Raw genomic sequence first — 19,407 nt, 5'->3', positions numbered from 1 at the left:
GCAATTTATGACAGTCTGTTACTTGATTATCAATGGCGTGACTAATTCAATTGGATAGTGTGCCTGATGACAGATCCAATTCTCATCACTATGAAAATATCTTCTAAATAACAAAAAAGTGAGACACTTAACATGATGCAAAAAGATATACAGTACATTTTGCTTGATTCACCAGAATGTTTCAAGTGAAAAAAATGCTGCTTAATGGTTTCTTGTACTGTCAGCTTGCTCCATTGGCCATATACTGAATCAGACATATTTAATTATATACAGTATGTCAGTCTTTATGGCACCTGTCAATTCCATTTAGTTTCATTCACCAAGTAAGACAAAAATGAAATAAACTAAAGGGAGGTCTATTCATTAAGTAGGGACTTCATGCTGGAGGAAATCATGATGTTCTCCTCTCTGGCAATCTCCAACGTATATGACCCGTGTCAGTAAATTCTAACACCTCCCCCACTTTCACTATGAGCAAGAAAAAGCCAGAGATCATTATGAAGACATGCTAGCCTGCGCATTTGCAGCATTATAAAAGTCCTCTGCTAAAAACTAGAGACAGAGAAGAAAAAAATGAAACGAAAGAGAAAACAGGAAAGGAGAAAAGAAACATACATTGGTTCCAGTTGACTATCCCTGCAGTCAACATGACAAATGCAGATTGATTCTATTAGCCTTGTTTTTGACATGAGTGCCTGCCTCCAGTTTCCAGTTTACAGCTGAAAATTTAACGCCTAGGATTTGTCTAGCATTGAGAGCTCTGCTAAATGACACCAGTGGAATACATGTGGACAGTTTTGCCAACATAGTCTGGACATCTGATGCACTGGATCATTTGTTCTACGCTTTGGTTGTCTAACATATCCTAGTTAAGGGAAAATAGAGCACAGATGGAAACACAGACACACCCAACTGCAAGGGAACGGGGTGCAATGGAATTGTGACTCTTATGCCACCTTATTGCCACTGCAATATTAAACATTAGCTGATCTACCATGGCATAGATTACAGTGAGTTACACTGTTGGCTTGGGATAGTTACTGAATGTGGAAGCTGGGGCTAGTTACAAGTATCAACTGAAAGGATTGGAATGCAATATAAAACATTTTTTCCAGCGGATACTAAATTAAGGTTTAATTTTATTGGGAAATAAATAAACACTGTTTTCACAGTGTTCCCTAGTTCCAGATAAAAAGAAAAAAAGGCTTGCATTTACATAGCACCTTTCACAACCACCAGATGTCTCAAAGTGCTTCACAGACAATGAGGTACCTTTTGAAGTGTAGTCACTGTTTTAATGTAGGAAAGGTATAGCCAATTTGCGTACAGCAAGCTCCCACAAACAACAATGTGATAATGGCCAGGTAACTTGTTTTTGTGATGTTGATTTAGGATAAATATTGGCTAGGATATCAGGGAAAAGTCCTCTTCAAAATAGTGCCATGGATTATTGACATCCATCTGAGAGTGCACATATAGCCTCAGTTAAACTTTGCACCTGAAAGAGAGTGGCTCCAATGGTGCAGCACTCCCTCAGCAGTTTCAGCATTGAGTTTTGTGCTCAAGTCTTTGAACCAGAACCTTGTGGCTCAGAGGTGAGAATACTTCCAACTGAGCCATGGATGACACTTATATAGCAAATATACCCTTACCTACCACATTATGTATAAATAAATAAAACTCTGCATTTAATAGAAGGGAGCTGTTGTAAAATGTATGTAGTTTGGTAGTTCTCACGAAGAGGTTCTGAGTCCTGTACAGTTTAACAGTAAGTGTTTATTAACTACTAGTAACTATATACATATACACAGTATTAGGCCTAAGCTGGGAGCTGTCTCCACGCTTTCCTCTACATACGTCTCTGTCCAGTACAAGACTGCCCTCTAGAGTGGGTCATGTGTCCCTTTATATCACACTGTGGGCAGTACTGTACCCAGTCCCACATTAACCCTTTCTATGCCAGACTCTTACATTACACCTCCCCCCAAGTCTTTAACCAACGTATTTACAATGCAATCATGTTTACCTAACGTATTTACATTACTTCTACTACCCCTCCTCCCCCCTTTCAGTCTCTGTGTTTACAGGTTCAGGCAGACTGGAGGCTTTATAGTTCTTCCAGATCTTGTCTTTACAAAGTTGGAAGAGTGGTAGACTGTGTTGTACCAGGTAAACCTTAATGAATAGGAGGCTATTTTGGATGTGGTCAATCTGGCTTTTGGTTGGTTGATATTAATTCTCTTTTTTTGTTCTTTGGAGTTGAACCACTCCTTCTCATCTCCCCCTCTAGTGATATTGGTGGCCATTGGTTTATCCTGCTCCTTACAGGGAGACTGAACTTGCAGCTCACCTATAGAGCTCATTCTGTTTTTTTCCCATGTGCAGTTCACCCCAGTTGGGCTGGAAGGTGTCTCTTCCTATTGTGTATGTGTAACTTATCAATGGGCTCACCTTGCAGTTTACCTTTCTGTGCAACAAGTTTCTTATTAGTTTGCTTCCTTGCCTCACTGAGGTGTACTGCAGTTGGCTGCTTCTCTGCATCATTCCAGCATCAGCTGGCTAACTGTTGTACGGGCCAGAGGTTGCACCATCTGTGCTGTGGTGTCGAGGTATCTTACCAGCAGGTGTTGGAGCTAGAGGTTGAGGTTCTTCTTGCTGTGGCACAGCCTCAGGGTAAAGGGAAGACCTTTTAGAACAGAGATGAGAAGAAACTTCTTTAGCCAGCAAGTGGTGAATCTATGGAATTCATTGCCACAGAAGGCTGTGGAGGCCAGGTCTTTGAGTGTATTTAAGACCGAGATAGATAGGTTCTTGATTGGTAAGGGGATCAAAGGTTATGGGGAGAAGGCGGGTGAATGGGGTTGAGAAACTTATCAGCCATGATTGAATGGCGGAGCAGACTCGATGGGCTGATTGGCCTAATTTCTGCTCCTATGTCTTATGGTCTTGCTGTTGGTTCATCTCTTGGCTGTCTTCCACTCGAGGCACCATGGCAACCCTCTGAGTCGTTGGCTGCTCTGACCAGTTGGGAGTTTCTGGCACCTGCAAAGAAGATGGACAAACCAGCTCTGCAAAGAGTGAAGATAATTCCGAGCTGAAGTCCCAGTCGGGAGTATCTTTCCTGTTGGGGCTTTTGGGAATTTGTAGATCTGTGCAATTGATGACAAAGGTTGTTTCGGTGTCTTCTGTTATTTTAAGAAGGTTCAGGACAACACAGGCATCTCTGCTTAGAAGAGAAAAAGAGCTGGTTACGGATGACATACATGACTTCAAAGATTTGTTTGCCACCATACCTTAATGGTTCCAGAATCATGTCCATAACCAGAAGTCGGATTCCTCCAGTCCCATAGAGTGGTGTGTCGGTCGCTCGTAGCCTGAGGTCTCTCAGCTATGGTTCCTTGTCCAAGAGGATTTTAACACTGGCGCCCGTGTCCAATTGAAATGTTGTGAGATGACCATTAACCAAGATGCCTGTGTTCCAGAATGGAAATCCCTGATCTTTGATCTCACCCAAGAAGCACGGTTGTGTTTCCTCCTGGTGTGGTACTTCGACTTTGCGAATTGTCTTGGGATCATCTGTGTGACTGGGTTGTTTTAGTTTTGCATAGCTGTCAGAAGTATCCTATATGGTTGCAATTGAAACACTGTGCTGAGAGTGCGAGACGTTGGTCATACCTATAGGGTCACATGACTCCAGTGGCATGGTTGCCCACCCTCTAGTGGTTGGTTAGGGTATTGTTTCCTTTGGCCTGATGTGTCCCTGTTTCTCTGCTGTTTTACCAGCTGGACAGTGGGGGTTGCTCTGTGACATGGCTTGCCTTTGGTCTTTAAGACCAATCTGTGCTGTAAACAGATTTCAGATTACCTGACAATCTGAATGGCCTTTTCAAGGGTCAAATCTCCTTTTGCTTGAAGCATATCTCTGAGTGCCTCATCCACCACTCCAACAACAATTCTGCCCCTGATTAGCTCTGATTTCACTGTAGTCACAGCCTTCAGCCATTCTGTACAGTTCATTAATGAAGAAGTCAACACATTTTCCTGGCTGTTGGACACATCTGTTAAACTTTGCTCTTTCAAGGATCTTGTTACTGCTCAAATTAAAATATGTGTCAAATTATTTTAAAACTTTGTCAAATTTTGCTGTGAATCCATTGATTCCTTGTCTAGCTATTATATCATTGGCTATTGAACCTATCAAATAAAGCAATGTGTTAACCTGTTCAACTCCTGTCTCTTTGTCTAGCCCTAAAGTATCTAATGAATCTCTTTCTCAAAAGTCCCCAATTTTATGACTGGTCACTGCTGTGAAGGGGTCCAAACTGCTCTGGTAAGATAGACTTTTGATCCATGGCCATTTAAAATTAAAAACGTGTATAGCCTTAAATGCTGTTAGGAAATCCAAGATAGCATGATGCTATACTTCTTCTCAGTGAGGTTTCCCGTACTTGTCGGTTTTGGCTGGCTTGGCTCCTGCACCAATGGCGTCGCAATTTCTGTGTTTTAAATTTTTAGCAAGGACCCCTGGATTGACCATTTTTTTGAGTCTTCCCCACATTATCTAAGTATTTGCAGGTCATGAACCATCCATTCTAGCTTTTGTAGGGTTTTTAAACTGTTGATTATTTGTTATTTAATTTCATTTCTTTGCATTTGGAGTGAGCTCAGCCACCATGTGGTCAGGGGCAAACTCAACGGTTCACAGTGCTTTTTAAAAAGAAAATTCTGACTGCTGCTAACTTAAATGCTTTTAAAACTCATGCTGGCCAAAAACTTAAGTTTTTAGCTCACCCTTGACTCTGCACTCTTTTGGGTATTGAAGCTGAACTTCCACGGGATTCAATTGCATCTTCTGCTGCAGTGTGGACTTTTATTTCTGCCTTCTGCTTCCAATCCTGCTTCAGAGCTTCTCTCAGGTGACCTCCCTCTGCATCTTTGCTTCTGGGGCTTTCAATCAGATCAGAATTCTGCTCTTTGATTTTTCATGCTTTCGTCATTTCGGGGTCCAACCCCAAAGTGCCACCATGGCATGAGATGTGTGTAGTTCGTTAGGTTTCACAAAGAGGTTCTGAATCTTGTGTAGTTCAACAGTAAGTGCTTATTAACTACTAGTAACTATATACATATACACAGTATAAGGTCTAAGCTAGGAGCTGTCTCCGTGCATGCCTCTACACACATTTCTGTCCAGTACAAGACTGCCCTCTTCAATCAGGTCATGTGTCCCTTTGCATCATGCTGTGGGCCATACTGTACCTTTCAGTGCCAGACACTTATACTACAGGAGCAATTCTTCAACATGAGCATTCATCCTCCTAGAGTGTCTGTCTTCAGGGTATGGGTTTTTATAGTAATGGTTAAGAAATATATTAAAAATGCTTACAGTTAGAGTATTGGGAATAATTCTGTAGTGTAAGGAAGATGTAGAGGCATTGGATAATGTGCAATATGATTTACAAGGATAATACCAAAGCTGAGAGGTTATAGCTATTAGGAAATATTGAACAGGCTCCTTTCTCCAGAAAGTAGAAGATTTAAAGGTGACTGGATAGAGTTCAGTAAGATTGTAAAAGGGTTTGATAAGATTGATGTAGAAAAGACGTTTTCATAATGTAGGGGAAACCAAAATTAGGGCCATAAATGTAGGACAGTCACTGATACATTCAGTAGGGAATTCAGGAGAAACTTCTATGCCCAAAGAGATGTTAGATTGTGGAACACACTATGACAAGTAGTCGAGGCAAATTACACAAATGCAATTAAGGGGAAACTAGATAAATGAGGGAGAAGGGAGAAGAATATGTCAATGAGGTTAGAAGAAGCAGGGTTGGAAAAGGCTTATGTGGACTATAAATGCCTAGATGGACAAGTTGGGCCAAATGGTATGTTGCTGTGCTCTACATTCTATTAATTTGCACTTTTCTCTTTGTAAAATTTCACGGCAATAATATCTATAGTTTACGATTATCACATGGCTCTTTATTAATAGATATGTTTAGTTTTAGGATTTATATTCAGAACCTCCCTGGAAACCTGGATAATGGTACACTCCTTCCAGAATTTTCCACTGGTTATATGAGCAATTATTTTGAGTACTAATTTTAAATAAAATACTGTTGCAAGCATGTAGAGTAATTATAGAATATAAAGAGTCTAATTTGAAATGACATTATTTGACACACAAGTAGCCTCTTATAAATAAAACCCTGAATAGAATAACCTAAACTCTGATACAACTGAGCTCAGAAATCAAAATAAGTTAAAGAAATGCCAATGCTGTGACCATTTAGAACACATTACAACATATCCTGCACTTGGAATTTCTCCACTCATCAGTATTCTCCTCAGCTGTACTTATCTTTCCTATTGTATTGCTTTGAAGTATAGACTACAGAAATGAAGGAAATCAGACAGACCAATCAGTAGTTGCTGATAATGAATCTTTAATTGGAGCTGTCTATTCTAATTCAAAAATTCAAATCAGAATCCCAAGGTGTTTTATGATCTTCCTTTCCAAATACTTATCCAGTTCCATTTGAAATGAGTTTATGGTCTCTGCCTAAAAAGACCCTTTTGATAAAACATTTCGTCTTTGAGGAGCCTCTGTCTCAAAGTCTTCTAACTTCCCCTTCATTTAGTGACATGCTCTTGTTATTGATTTACCAAATGGTCGGTACTTGCTGTCTGTAGTTGCAATGATCAATAAAATTCAACATGCATTGCCTTTATTTCCAGAGTCACCGCAGAAAAGGTTGAAGAGTTCGTGCTCCACTTTGCTTTTGATGTTTTAAACAAAAAATGTCCAATTGCTCGTTAAAAAAATGGTTTCCCTGGAGGATTACAACTGCAGCAGTTTTCCTGTGATATTCACGAGTGTAGGAGGCTTGAGGCCAACAAACAGCAAGACTTGGCATGCTCTGTCAATAACTAGATGTGATGTCAATCCTCCTTTTAAACTTTATGGTAAGAAATTTCCCGTTGGCGAGTGGGGAGGCGGGGCCTGTTCGCTGATGGGTAAAATGATGGGTAATGACATTGGGCGGAACTCCCGACATCATCCCGCATCATTTACATTTTCAGGTCGGCGGGTGTGCAGCTGAGTCAGATGTGCGCCCGTCAATCTGTCAACGGCCTATTGAGGCCATTCAAAAATCAATTAAGCTCATTAGTGGACCTGCCCGTCCAACCTTAAGGTTGGCAGGCAGGTCGGGAGCGCTGGCAGCCACCTGAAAAAGCATGAAACCTCATCCACGGGCGGGATGAGGTTTCATTGCTGAATCAAAAAATTAACAGACACTTTTAATTAATATTATGTCCATGTCCCAACTCATGTGGCATTGTGACAAGAGGGGACATGGATGGTGAATGAAATCTTCACTGCAGTAACTTTTTTACTTTGGGAACAGTTCTCCCTGAGGCAGCACTTAGTCTCAGGGAGATCGGAGCACTTCACGCGCATACGTGAAGGAGCGCACTTCCAATTTTAGGAATCCCCCCCCTCCCCCCACCACACATAGCGCTTCCCTGTGGATGTCACACACTCGCTCGGCCCCACACTTCCCCCCCAACGTGGGGGAGAATTTTGCCCTATGATTTGTAGGCACAAACATTTGCTGGGACTTGCAGTCTGCTGCCATTTTGAATCTTTTCAGCTACAAGTGATTGCTATGGGAACCATGAGCTCAAAGCCTAAAGTTTCTCAAACAAGCCCAGGCCTCTGACAGAAACCATAACTGGAGGTATTTCAAATATTTGTGTAGGTGAATTTAAGAATTTTTGAAGTCATTATTGTGCTACAGGCCTTATTTCCATTACTAAATCCCCATCTTAAAAAACTTAAATTAGTAAACTAGATTAAGTTATTAAACAGAGATTAAATAAAATAATTATTGTACAAGGTAAACTAATTATGAAAGGTAAAATTCAATGAATACATTTGTTTATTTGATTTAGTAGTTCAATTACATATGGTGAGTAAACTATAACATTTATTGAAAAACATACTCATAACATTGAGTTTAAATGTTTGATTGGTTATAAATTGAGGCTAAAATTTAAGGTAGGACAAGAAGTAGCTGAACAATGAATGTGTTTTAAAGCACCATAAAGTGGAGTCTAACTTACTAAATAGAATGAGCAACTTTACTATCAAATTGATAAACAATTTTATTATAAAATTGACCAGTAATTTAGTGAGTGGCTATCTGAATTGAAAAATGAAGGGTGAAGGTTCATTGGAGCGAGTTGGTTAAACATTTGGTGTAAAGACACTTGCATGGACAGTCATGTTATGGAGCATATTGAAAAGTAATGCATGTTGGGATTAGGAGGAGCAGCTGGGGACAGTCAGGGGCCTGGAAGCAGGTGGTCAGGAACAAGATGAATCTAAGCAGGTGAGGGAATGGAACAAAAAAAAAATTGTGTGGTGAGAAGTGGAAGAGCTGGAGTTTAAGTTATTAGAAAAGTGCGCACATCTCCAAGATGCACTGCAGCAACTTGCCAAAGCTCCTTTGACAGCAGTTTCCAAACCCATGACCTCTATCATATAGATGGACCAGGGCAGCAGGCACATGTGAACACCACTACCTCCAAGTTCCTCTCTAAGTCACTCACCATCTTGACTTGGAACTATATCACCATTCCTTCATTGTCACTAAGTCAAAATCCTGAAACTCCCTCCCTAACAGCACTGATAGCATACCAACAACACATGGACTGCAGCAGTTCAAGAAGGCGAATCCCCACCATCTTCTCAAGGACAATTTGGGATGAGCAATTAATGTTGGCCTTGCTAATGACACCCACATCCCGTGAATGAATTAAAGTGAAAAGGGTTGAATAAATTCAATGGAAAAAAAAAATCCTAGGAATTTCAAAATCTAAAAGGTGTATTTTAAGATTAGGAATAAAGACTTCCTGTATATTAAGATTGACTTTTTAAGGTCCTTGTTACATTATAAATATTAATTTTTGCACGTAAATTTGCTAAATGTTATTCTTACCTATAAAAGTTTGGTCATTTATTTGTTGCTTGCTACTGTTGAGCTTGGTGCTTGATGACAATTTTTTTAAATTACAGAATGTTAAGTAGCTGAAAGAATAAGTCAAGCAGTCGCAAACATTCCAAGGAAGTTTACCTATAATTTTCTTTATGTTTAGTTGTAAGAGATGTGTGACACAGGCAATGTGCCACCTGAAGTTTGACCAGCAGGGAATACGTGCCAGACATAACTTTTAATATCTTGAGAGCAGACTCCCCATGGTCAGACACATTTTGATGAATTTCTGTAGGGCGTTTTCCTAACCTCTGACCGTAGCTTTGGGCAAGAATTGGCAGGAACCCTGGAAATAGCTATTCAATCTATCTCTGCAGATTTTCCACCAATATTCTGCTAAGTTCACCGTGGGAGATCGTGAGAACTCTACAGAACTTTTACTACTTGATGTTTTCTAAGGACAGGAGCATTATTAATATAATTCTGCTGCTAAGGTAAAGGTGGAAAGCCACATTGTCTGAGAACACTCAAGTTTAATTTCTCTTCACAATGCAGGCCAGACTTTGCATTGTGATTAATGTGTGATTGATAAATTCAGTCACAGGTTACAGAGATTTCTGGGTGGAATTTTGTTGAGGCATTAGGCGTCTTGCCTGCTGGCTGGACCGCCAGTGAGCAACCCAGGCTGCCTCTCTTCTTGAAGGCCTACTGAACTACAAACTAATCAGGCACTGGTGAGGCCTTCCCCTGGAAACAGGTCCATACAGCTGAAGATTCGCTTACTGACAGCTGCCGGCCAATCTAATCTGGGGACGGGGTGGGTGGGGGTTCAAGGGGTGGGGGTCACAGAGAGAGGGGTGCAGGTGTTCAGAAGCAAGGGCAGGAGGGTGGCTGGCAGACCACCCTCCTCCCATCCCCATGTCCAGTCCCTTGATCAGACACTGGGCACCTTTGATCAAGGGATCCCCAAGCCCACCTGAGGTGACAAGCTGTCCATGGGGACCGGCCTGGGTTAATACCAGCAATGGCAGACGAGGCCCGTAAATGGTCCTTAATTGGCCACTTAGGGGTCTTAATTGGCAAAGGGGCCGGGAAGGTCGACCATGGGCCTCCCTGCCCAGAACGTAATTCGGGCAAAGGGCAGGAAGGCAGCGGGGTTTGGTAATGCTACCATTCCACCAAAGTACATGCCTTTACTGCCTGCAAGCTCGCCACCAGCGAGAGCATAAAGATTCCATCCTGTGGCTCCTGTGTTAGGGAAAACCTCCTGGGGTAGAACGCTCATCACAGGCAGCGGTGAAAAATGGGCAATATAAGTAACACCGGATATTCAGCTGCTTTGCGCTCAATGGAATTAAATAGCATGTGGTGCACCGAATGGGCTGCTATTCCGATACCACCCATTTTGCGCCAAGGCTCGAGACAAATTTCCAGCCACAAATATTCCAGATGACTGCTTTTCTTTCTGTCCAGTTACTTATCAAATGTGACACAACTATTTGCAGCATGACACTTGAAGTGTGATGGAGAAATGTGACAGACAGAAAATATGTACTAGTTTAACTGTTAAGTCAAAATTTTAACACTTTTTGTACAAAACGTATTCCTTGGGTAGCAGACAGCCTGCTAAAAATGTTCTTCTAGTTGACCCTTATTCAGAAAATCCACACATTTTCAGAGCAGCACTCAATTTCAGCAACACAACTAATCTCTGCTCTTTGGTCCTGAACTCTGGTTCTATGATTGGGTGGAAATTGGAAGAAAAATGGGAAAAAAGCCCTGACTACCTTTGTTAGCTCTTTAGCTTCTACCAATGGCAATAAGAAAAAGAGTGTAGCTATAACTGTGAATCACTACTGTCACTATAAATTCATCTTGGAAAGAAGGTGTTATAACATACAAAATTCCTCAAACAGATTAAATAATTTTTGAATTGAAAGAGGAAAAAGGGCATGCCATTTTACAACAAACTGGATTCAGTTTCTGCAGATAGCATAGCCCCTTACTCCTAACCTCCCGAGAACCTGCAGAAAATAAATTTATGCTTTGTTAGTCCTTTGATGTGTCTTTTTTGTTAATATGCAGGCCCGGCGTCGAAGTCCAACAGAGTCGAGTTGAAGAAGGACACTAGGGCCAGGATTTTTCAGTCAGTGCGCGGGGACAGGCCCGACACACCGGTGCGTAAGATGACACGCGGTGACGTCGGGGGGTGTGTCCCGACATCGTCGCGTGGTCTCACGATGTTTCGTTCGGCGGGTATGCACCAGGGTCGCCTGTGCGCCCATCGATATTTAAAGGGCCTATTAAGGCCATCCAGGAAGTAATTAAGTTCAACTTTACGCTGCCCGTCCAGCCTTACGATTGGCGAGCAGGTGAAAAGGCCAAGCGGCCTTTACGTCTTTTAGGAAACCTCATCCACGATCGGGGTGAGGTTTTCTGAAGCTTTTAAAATTTGAATCAAAAGTTTTTCTGAAAAATAAAATAATCTCCCATCTCATGTGACACAGGGACATGCTTCATTAAATTTTCATTGGTTTTATTTTTTTTTTAAACAATCGCTTCAATCTCCCTGGGGCAGCTCTCTAATTGGCCCCCCACCCGCATAAAATGGTGGTAGGGAGCTGATTGCGGCCGGCTCCACGACCACCCCAACCCGCTCCCACCGAGCCCGCCTGACGCGGGAAAAATTCAGGCTTTGGTGTAAGGTCGGGTTCAGTCGGTGTTTGGGGTGGGGGGGTGGGTAGCGGGAATCCCATGGAGGCTCAGGGGGTTGGGGAATACCATGAGGGGTTGGGGGTGTGGGGGGAGTTCCATGGGCGGGGTTGGTCTGTGTCTTTACTATAGTTACCCAGAAGCTAGAAGAAGTTTTATTTCTTCTAACATTTTCTGGGTAACTATTTGTGTAACACAGCCAGAATCATCCGAAGTTTGCAATTTAAATCACATTTCCGGATGCGTCCCAGCACAGGCCAATTACCCAGAGGAAGTTTGGGCAATTGCTTTGCAAACTCTTACCTGTGAAGTTCCAAGAGAGATCTTTGGGTTCCCCCCCACCCCCACTCACCATCCGACACTGGGGATCTCGAAAGTTACAGCCCAGGTTTGCCTCCTTCCACCTCCATTATTGGAACAGCCCTCAGGCACCTGTCCCATGGGGTCATTATAGTTCAAAGCTGTACAAGCTCAACACAATTCTTTGTCCTGTATTCTGTGCTGCAACCAGGTGACATTTTCCATTGCTCCTACCAGCTATTCTTTATGGCCCATTGGTTATAATAACCAGTTAGCACCAACAGATGCTAAATTGTGCATAGTTTGTGCAGTGGACTCATAGTGGATGAAATCTAGACTGAAACTTGCCATAACCATTTGAATCAGCTGGACTCTTCATACCCATTAGTGAGAGGGGACATTCTGCTCATACCCTTTATTTTTATTCATGAAGCTTTGTGGTGAGTTCCCACCATTTAGCTGGATCTTACTTGCATTTACCACACTTTGTGCAGCCTGACTCTGGCTCATTCATGCTTAGCTCCTCACTATAACATTCAGAAATAGCACAAACTCCAACAAGCTCATGGGGCCTCCCCCCACCCCACTATCAATAGAAGAGTAGTAAAGAAGCATGCTTCTTTGAATAGACACTGAATGCAACATTAAACAGAGAAGTTCTTGCTTTCATTGAGCTTCAGCTGTTCACTATCAAGATATGGAAAGCTTCCTTCAGCTGGAGTCCGGGGACAGGAGCTGCCACCTGGCAGCCAGATATTTACAGTGAATCTATAAAACGAAGAGGGATTAAAACTCTAACCATTATTAATTTTCATTATTTCACCAAATGTGGTGGCAGCTACGGCTCAATTGGTAGCACTCCTGTCTCTGAATAACAAGGTTGCAGGTTCATGCCCCACTCCAGGGTTGGAGCATAAATATCAAGGCTGACGCTCCAGTGCAGCACAGGAGGTGCTATATTTCAGGTCAGGCATTAAGCTGAGGCCCCATTTGTCTGCTAACTTGGATGGAGAGCAGGGAGGTTATCTCCAGTGTCCTGGACAATATTTATGCCTCAGTCAACACCACCAAAACAGTTATCTAGCCATTGTCAACTCAGAGTTTGTGGGTGTTTGCTGTATGCAAATTGACTGCCGCTTTGCCTATACAACAACAGTCACTACACTTCAAAATTACTTTATTACCTGTAAAGCACTTTGAGACATGTAGTGGTTGTGAAAAGTGTTATAAGATGTAAATCTTTCTTTTTTCCCCTAGCGAGGCAAAGAAAAAAAGGTTTTCCAATTGACCACCCTGAAATTTCTCACTGTGTGGAAACTCCTAGGCCCATTCTCAGGCCTGAAATGGGTGTGCTGTGCATCAGACACACCAGCTTAGAATTCTGAGGCAGGCCTGATATTAGGCATCAGGACTCAGGCAGAAGCAGCCTGAAAGTAAGTCCTGGGAAATGGGTGATGCTGCAATGGGGAAGCGGTTAGTAGTACTGTGGAGTCAGGAGAGCACTCTCACTCTGACAAGGCCGATTTCTGAACTTCTAAAAGTGCTACTTTTTTAAGTTGCAACAGCAGCTAAATGTCAGCAAGGGGTCATAAAACAGGTGTTATTCCATTCACCTGACTATGTAAGGAGTCTAACACCAGTTTCAGGCATCCATTGGGGATACCTGATAAATGGTCTAACCCAATGGGGCAATCTTCATGCATATTGGGAGGTGGTCCCCAAAATTGGCCCATATTCCATGTCTGGAAAACAAATAGAAGGGCCAAGTTCTGCCTCAGAGCAGGAAGCGCATCTCAGGAACGAGAAGAATTCAGACAGTGCATGAGGGAAAATAGGAGAGAAACTGCAGAAAGACACAGGATTAGGGCTAGAGGAGCAGAAGGAAGCAGCAGACAAAACAAGAGATAGTGACAATCTTAGTGACAAAGAAGTTATGATCTCCTTTCACTTGTTGAACATCAAGGTGGAGAGAGTAGGGAAGAGAGATTTAAAGAAATGGTTAATAAAGTTGGGGTTAACATTCCTCTGGTGGGCACTCCTGGAGTTGTGGGCAGAGGAGAATGAAGCCCCAGAGTGCTTGATGTGATCTAGCCAGGCCTGATGATCAGATATGCACCAGATATGTACAAGTTTGTACTCGTTGAACAGGAGAGAGCATAGATTCCACCATTCCAGGAAGAAAGGCCTAGGATGGGAGAGAGTAAAGGTTCTGTCATTAAAAAAGCACCACAGATGAAGTGAGAGAATATTTCAACAGATTGGAACTGCAGAAATATCATTGGGAATGGAAGATCAAATGCTAGGCAGTTGGCAGCTTGAAAATACAATTGTAGTTGACTTGAGGAAGTGAGTGATACAGGAAGTAATTAGAGAGACCATGGGAGTAGAGAAGCAAAATAATATGGCAAGGTTGAGGATGTGACCATGAATACGGACAGTTAAGTCTATATAGAGGAAATGGGTTAAACGGGGCAAAACATGGAAATGAAAGAGGAGAGGGCAAGGTGGGTTTAAATAAAGACTGAAAGCACCAACATTTAGCTGTCACAAAAGCTGAGGGAGAAAATGAGGGAGGATATTGCAGGGAGGAATTCAGGAAGGGGTGTGCGGAGCAGTTGAGAATGAAGATTTTGAAGAAGAGGTGAAAAGGGTGGATAAAGGTATGGTTTTGGTAAGAGTAGAATGTAAGAGATGCCAGGGTATGATTTGATGATAAGGGCCAACTTGACACCAAAGCAGTTTAAGCAGAGCAGCTGGTGGAAAATATAACTGGGCAAGGAGCTTCAGCAAAGGGAAAGTTATCAGTGCATATGAACCAAGTTCAGTCAAAGTCAGGATGTCTGTGCAATAGTCCACCATAAAGAAATAGATGGTAAGGGCTTCATGCTTAGATTTTGAAATGCAATCATTATACCTATAAAAATCTGGCTTGTTGTAGTCATGTGACCTGCCATGATGGAGTCCCTACAGGCAGTCATCTTACATGCAGTTCAATACAATAGAGAGACTGTAGTCTTTGAATTTGTAACACTTTGTTTGTGAACCAATTGGCACTCTGGAGTAACTCTTTCCAGTACAAACCCGTTTCCATCTGTTTCAGATGAAGTTACATTATTTCATAGTTTACCAGTGTGAGATTTGAACTCTTGATCTTGGGGTTACAAGCCCACTACCATAACCACTTGGCTATTTAGGCCAAGCCTCACTCTGGTGTAATATGCAGAGAGGTGAGATGATTGTTGATCGTGTAAAGCCCAAGGGGTATTGGCAGGTGGAATAAATAGGACGGTTTGATTAGCCCCCTACAGGCGCAAAGTGTATAAAGTTAGGTGAAGGGGGAGGATGGGAAAACTGGGGTTGCTGGTCAGAAGGGGGCTCCCTGGAGAATATCATTCCTAGTTCCCCTGAGAACATTAAAAGGTAAGCACATGGTTGTAGATCAAGGGTCACATGTAGGCAGTTTGGGAAGGGATAGTAAAATCCTTTCCCTGAAGGTTATGAGTGAATCAGTTGAGTTCTTACAACTATCTGGAAGCTGTCAAAGTGCAGAATTTTGCAGTCCACCACCAGCGGGTTTTCAGGCAGGGAGGCCCATAAAATTCCTCTTCCTAATGCCCTCCCACCCATCCTGACCTCACCGCAATTTTACAGTGGGAAGGGCGAGACCGAGGCTGGTCCATCCACCCTTGGTTTCCCACCCGGCCTCAATTTTGAGGCAGGTGGGAGGAGTTCAAAGGCAGGGGGGATCCCTGGAAAGTGACCCTGCTCAGGTTTCAGACAGGAAGAGGGTGGCACCTCTTTCAACAGCCTTTTTTCAACATCGGGTGACCCAACCCCACCCTCAAGGCCTACCACCTGCGAGTACTCTCTTCAACCCCCGGCCTCTCCATCAACCCTGGGGCTACAATTCTGCTCCCCATCCTGAGACCATCCCTGCACTTACCTGGTCCTGGGCTCTGGGGCTTTGGATCTGGGGACTGCTTGTACTCCCAGGAGTGACCACTACTGCTTCTGGCGCTGATGGGACTACAGAGCTGCCAGCCAATCTGATTAGCCGGCAGTCTCTGAGGCGGGACTTCCTCCTGCATGAGGGACAGAAAGCCTATCTCCAGACAATTATCGCTCCTTGGAGCATTAAATAGCTGCAGGGCAGCCTGTATCAATGATGCATTCTATGCTGACTCTTCCAGAAAATCCTGGCCATGGTGACTTTTCTGATGCTGACCCACAAGTCGAGAAACTTATCAGCCTTGATTGAATGGTGGTGTGGACCCGATGGGCCGAACAGCCTAATTTCTGCTCCTATGTCTTATGGTCTAAGTTATCAAATTTATTGATTTCAATCTTACAATGTGTCATTATGGGATATGAGCTCACGGCCTCAGGGTTGCTAGCCCAGTACCATAACCACCAGGCTGGAACACCCTACTTAAGGCAAGGACCCAATTACACAAGATTCCACCTCTCAGGAATTCCTGCGGGTTTGGGGATGGGTATTTTCCTTCATTTCTGCCTTAGCAACACTGGATCAAAAGGGATAACTGTACAACCCAAGCGTCCAACATTGTTGATGTGTCGGGGTTGGGGGGTGGTTGGGGGACAGGTGGGTAGGGGGGTGGTGCTGGGTGGGGTGGGGGGTGCGATGCTGGTGGGGGAGCATTTAGTAACTGTAAAAGGACACACACAGCAACCAAGATCTGCTTCCAAATCCCTTCTCCGCAGTTGAGACAGGTGCCTCAATTGTATTGTTGTGAGTGTGGACAGCCACAAATCCCCATTGATCCTAGGATTTATGATGGAAGTCCTGTCCCAGCCAGAACTGCCTCTGAATCCCCCCCTGCCTTTGAACTCTTCCTACCTGCCTCACGGTAGAATTCTAAATCTCAGCAGCCAGAAGCACACACATCGAATATTTGGGTGAAATTGAGAGATGCACGGGTGAGCTTTGGTTTCAATCCCTACATCTCTGATTCTGCTCTGTTATCCTGTGCTGAAAACGAGAACTTAATTTGAAAGCCACAGTGAACTTTCAGCACTCAAAGGGCTCATTTTATTAACTGCATCATAATACAACAGGTGAACTAGTGGAAATGCAATTAACATTTTTGTGACTTGCGATGGCATTATGATACAGGAGTGGCTGGTGACAGAGAGACTGTGAAAAGAAAATGTGCCTACGGCAGATATAAAATGAAGTCCAAAAATAGTAAATCAGTAGAAAATTTGCATTGTTTTAAATATCTAAAATAAAACCAGATCTTAATTGCAAGGTTGGTGTACTAATACCACCTGCTTCTATTAAAATACCAGCTGCAAGATACTCCAGTGGCTGAAGAAATAAGAGCTCCACTTATTCTACATCAGAATATACAGTTATGGATTTCACTGTTACAGTATTTGCAAACTATTATTGTGAGTCCTAAGGCAGCTGGTAAACACGCAAAATGATAGTGACATTTGCTATTGGTGCTTAGGATCGTCAAGTAGAAATGGAAATCATGAGGAGGTAGGGGCACAGTAATTACTGTACGTGAATAGGTAATAAGCAGCGTTCTCTAAATAGAAAATAAAATTGTCTTTGTTGGGAAGACTTCAGGTATCCATACATTTGGTTAGTATTCTGTGAATTAGCCAAATTCAATTTAGGCTCACTTTGATGGGAGTTTTCTTGTGTTACTAACCATACAGAAAACCTGTCAGTCTGAGTCACCATAGCACACTTCAATGAATGTGATCTTTTTAATGTAGGATTTATTTAAAGGGACAGGCCAGTTGTTTACATGAATATGACAAGCAATGTTTGAGAAACAAGAGCTACAGACTAGTGGAGAGGCAATAGGTTAATCCATAAGAAGCAATGTGGTTGATTAATTTTACAGGTTATTTTATTAATTAATTTCAGCTGTTAAAATGATTGCCACTGGCTATTACTGACAAGGACAATGTTTAGTATAATAGGTCCTCATATGCACAAACAGGGAAGTGAGCTGTAATTAAAATAATTACCATAAATATTGCTAAATTCTGGTAATTGATTAATCTTATGACGTGTGATTTTATCTGATTTCTTCCACCTACTTTTTTCATTGTCTGTGCAACATAACCATAAACCCTGCTACCCCAATTAACTATGTAGCGGCAATCAGTGAGTGACTTCCATCTTATCAATGATTTAAGAAATCTTGCAACTGTCAAGCTAACAATCATATCCGGACATAAGCTATTGCATGTTAACCAATATATTGTTTCACTAGTGTAGCCAGAGCACTGCCAAATGAGACTGAATCGTACTCTCCAATCTCAATAAAGTTCTTTTTCATATAAGTCAACAATTCATCAGCGCCGTCTGCTTAAAATGAAGCAGTTACAAGATCAACCATTGCCTCTGTGCACATAATGCAAACATATATACTTCTCATAAACTACTGCTCATTATCCTGTTTTGTCTTCCTTCAGGGAAAAGGTTTACAGTTTATTCTCTGTGCTTTTAGATGTCAAATCAATAGCCCATTCATACTTCCATATATCTTTGTTTTAGTATGGTACTGGACCAAAAGAATCATTTGATCTCCATTGATTTCTTTGTCTTACACTAAAAAGGATTCAATTATTGAGTGGATAAGAGCAAATTGTCAACAGACAGTCAGGATGCTAGAGCTGAAACAAGCCTCTTAGTAAGAATTTGTCTTGCTGAACAAATGGTTAAAAGGTTCAGTTGAAAAATACTCCGGCATCTACTCACCAAAAACCTCATCCGTATCACCTGCTTTTGTGGTAGACATGTTGCAGCTCGGACTGTGGATAAGAAAAGCAGGCCATCAGATAAGGGGCTTTATTTCTGGCCTAACACACAGGGCCAACTAAAATAATCAGTACAACTCTTCTCCAGTGGAGCGACAGAGGCTGGCATGCAAGCTGCGAGCTGTTACAGGATAAGGGAGAAAAAAAACCCATAATAATTAATCAGAACTTACCTGTGGCAGATTCACGGCATGTTAATCACAGCATCTCCCAACAACTGTACTCTGTTAGCAGGGCTCTTAATGATTCCCTTCCAGCAAGATTTCTTCCATCAGCAATAGTCAAGGGATGTCTGTGATTCATTCGGGCAGGGGCACCTCAGCAAGGGAGCTGCTGATTTGAAGTGAGGTTCCGCGCTTCAGCACATCCAGAATGGGATGGGTCCAGGGTCCAGATGGGAGGAGGTCTGTAAGTACCCAGAAGAGCCTGCTCTTTCGCTGTGGTAAGTCATTAACAAACACTGCTGCTCTCTGACTGTCACATTATGGATGCAGTGGTCCCTCGAGTACCACTAAGACTCATTCAGTTTTCGGTGATACATTATTTTGTCACTCAACGGGAAAGATGATACAGCACGCTGACCTATGGCAGGCAGTAT

The 19,407-nt window shown here is 42.6% G+C and overlaps 1 protein-coding gene across 1 annotated transcript in view; it reads right to left on the bottom strand.

Annotated features, from left to right (window-relative positions):
- Positions 1-19,151, bottom strand: part of samd14 (sterile alpha motif domain containing 14) — a 212,026-nt gene extending 192,875 nt beyond the window's left edge. Inside the window, exons 1-2 of the mRNA XM_041173190.1 lie at positions 18,983-19,151; positions 18,751-18,803 (exon numbers count right to left, since the gene is read on the bottom strand). Coding sequence (XP_041029124.1) covers positions 18,751-18,790 — 40 coding nt within the window. The 5' untranslated portion in view covers positions 18,791-18,803; positions 18,983-19,151. The remainder of the gene's footprint in view (positions 1-18,750; positions 18,804-18,982) is intronic.
- Between the last annotated feature and the right edge of the window lie 256 nt (positions 19,152-19,407).

Source organism: Carcharodon carcharias, chromosome 23 (genome assembly GCF_017639515.1).
Source record: "Carcharodon carcharias isolate sCarCar2 chromosome 23, sCarCar2.pri, whole genome shotgun sequence".
Classification (NCBI taxonomy): domain Eukaryota; kingdom Metazoa; phylum Chordata; class Chondrichthyes; order Lamniformes; family Lamnidae; genus Carcharodon; species Carcharodon carcharias.
This window is presented reverse-complemented; position numbering and strand designations above follow the sequence as displayed.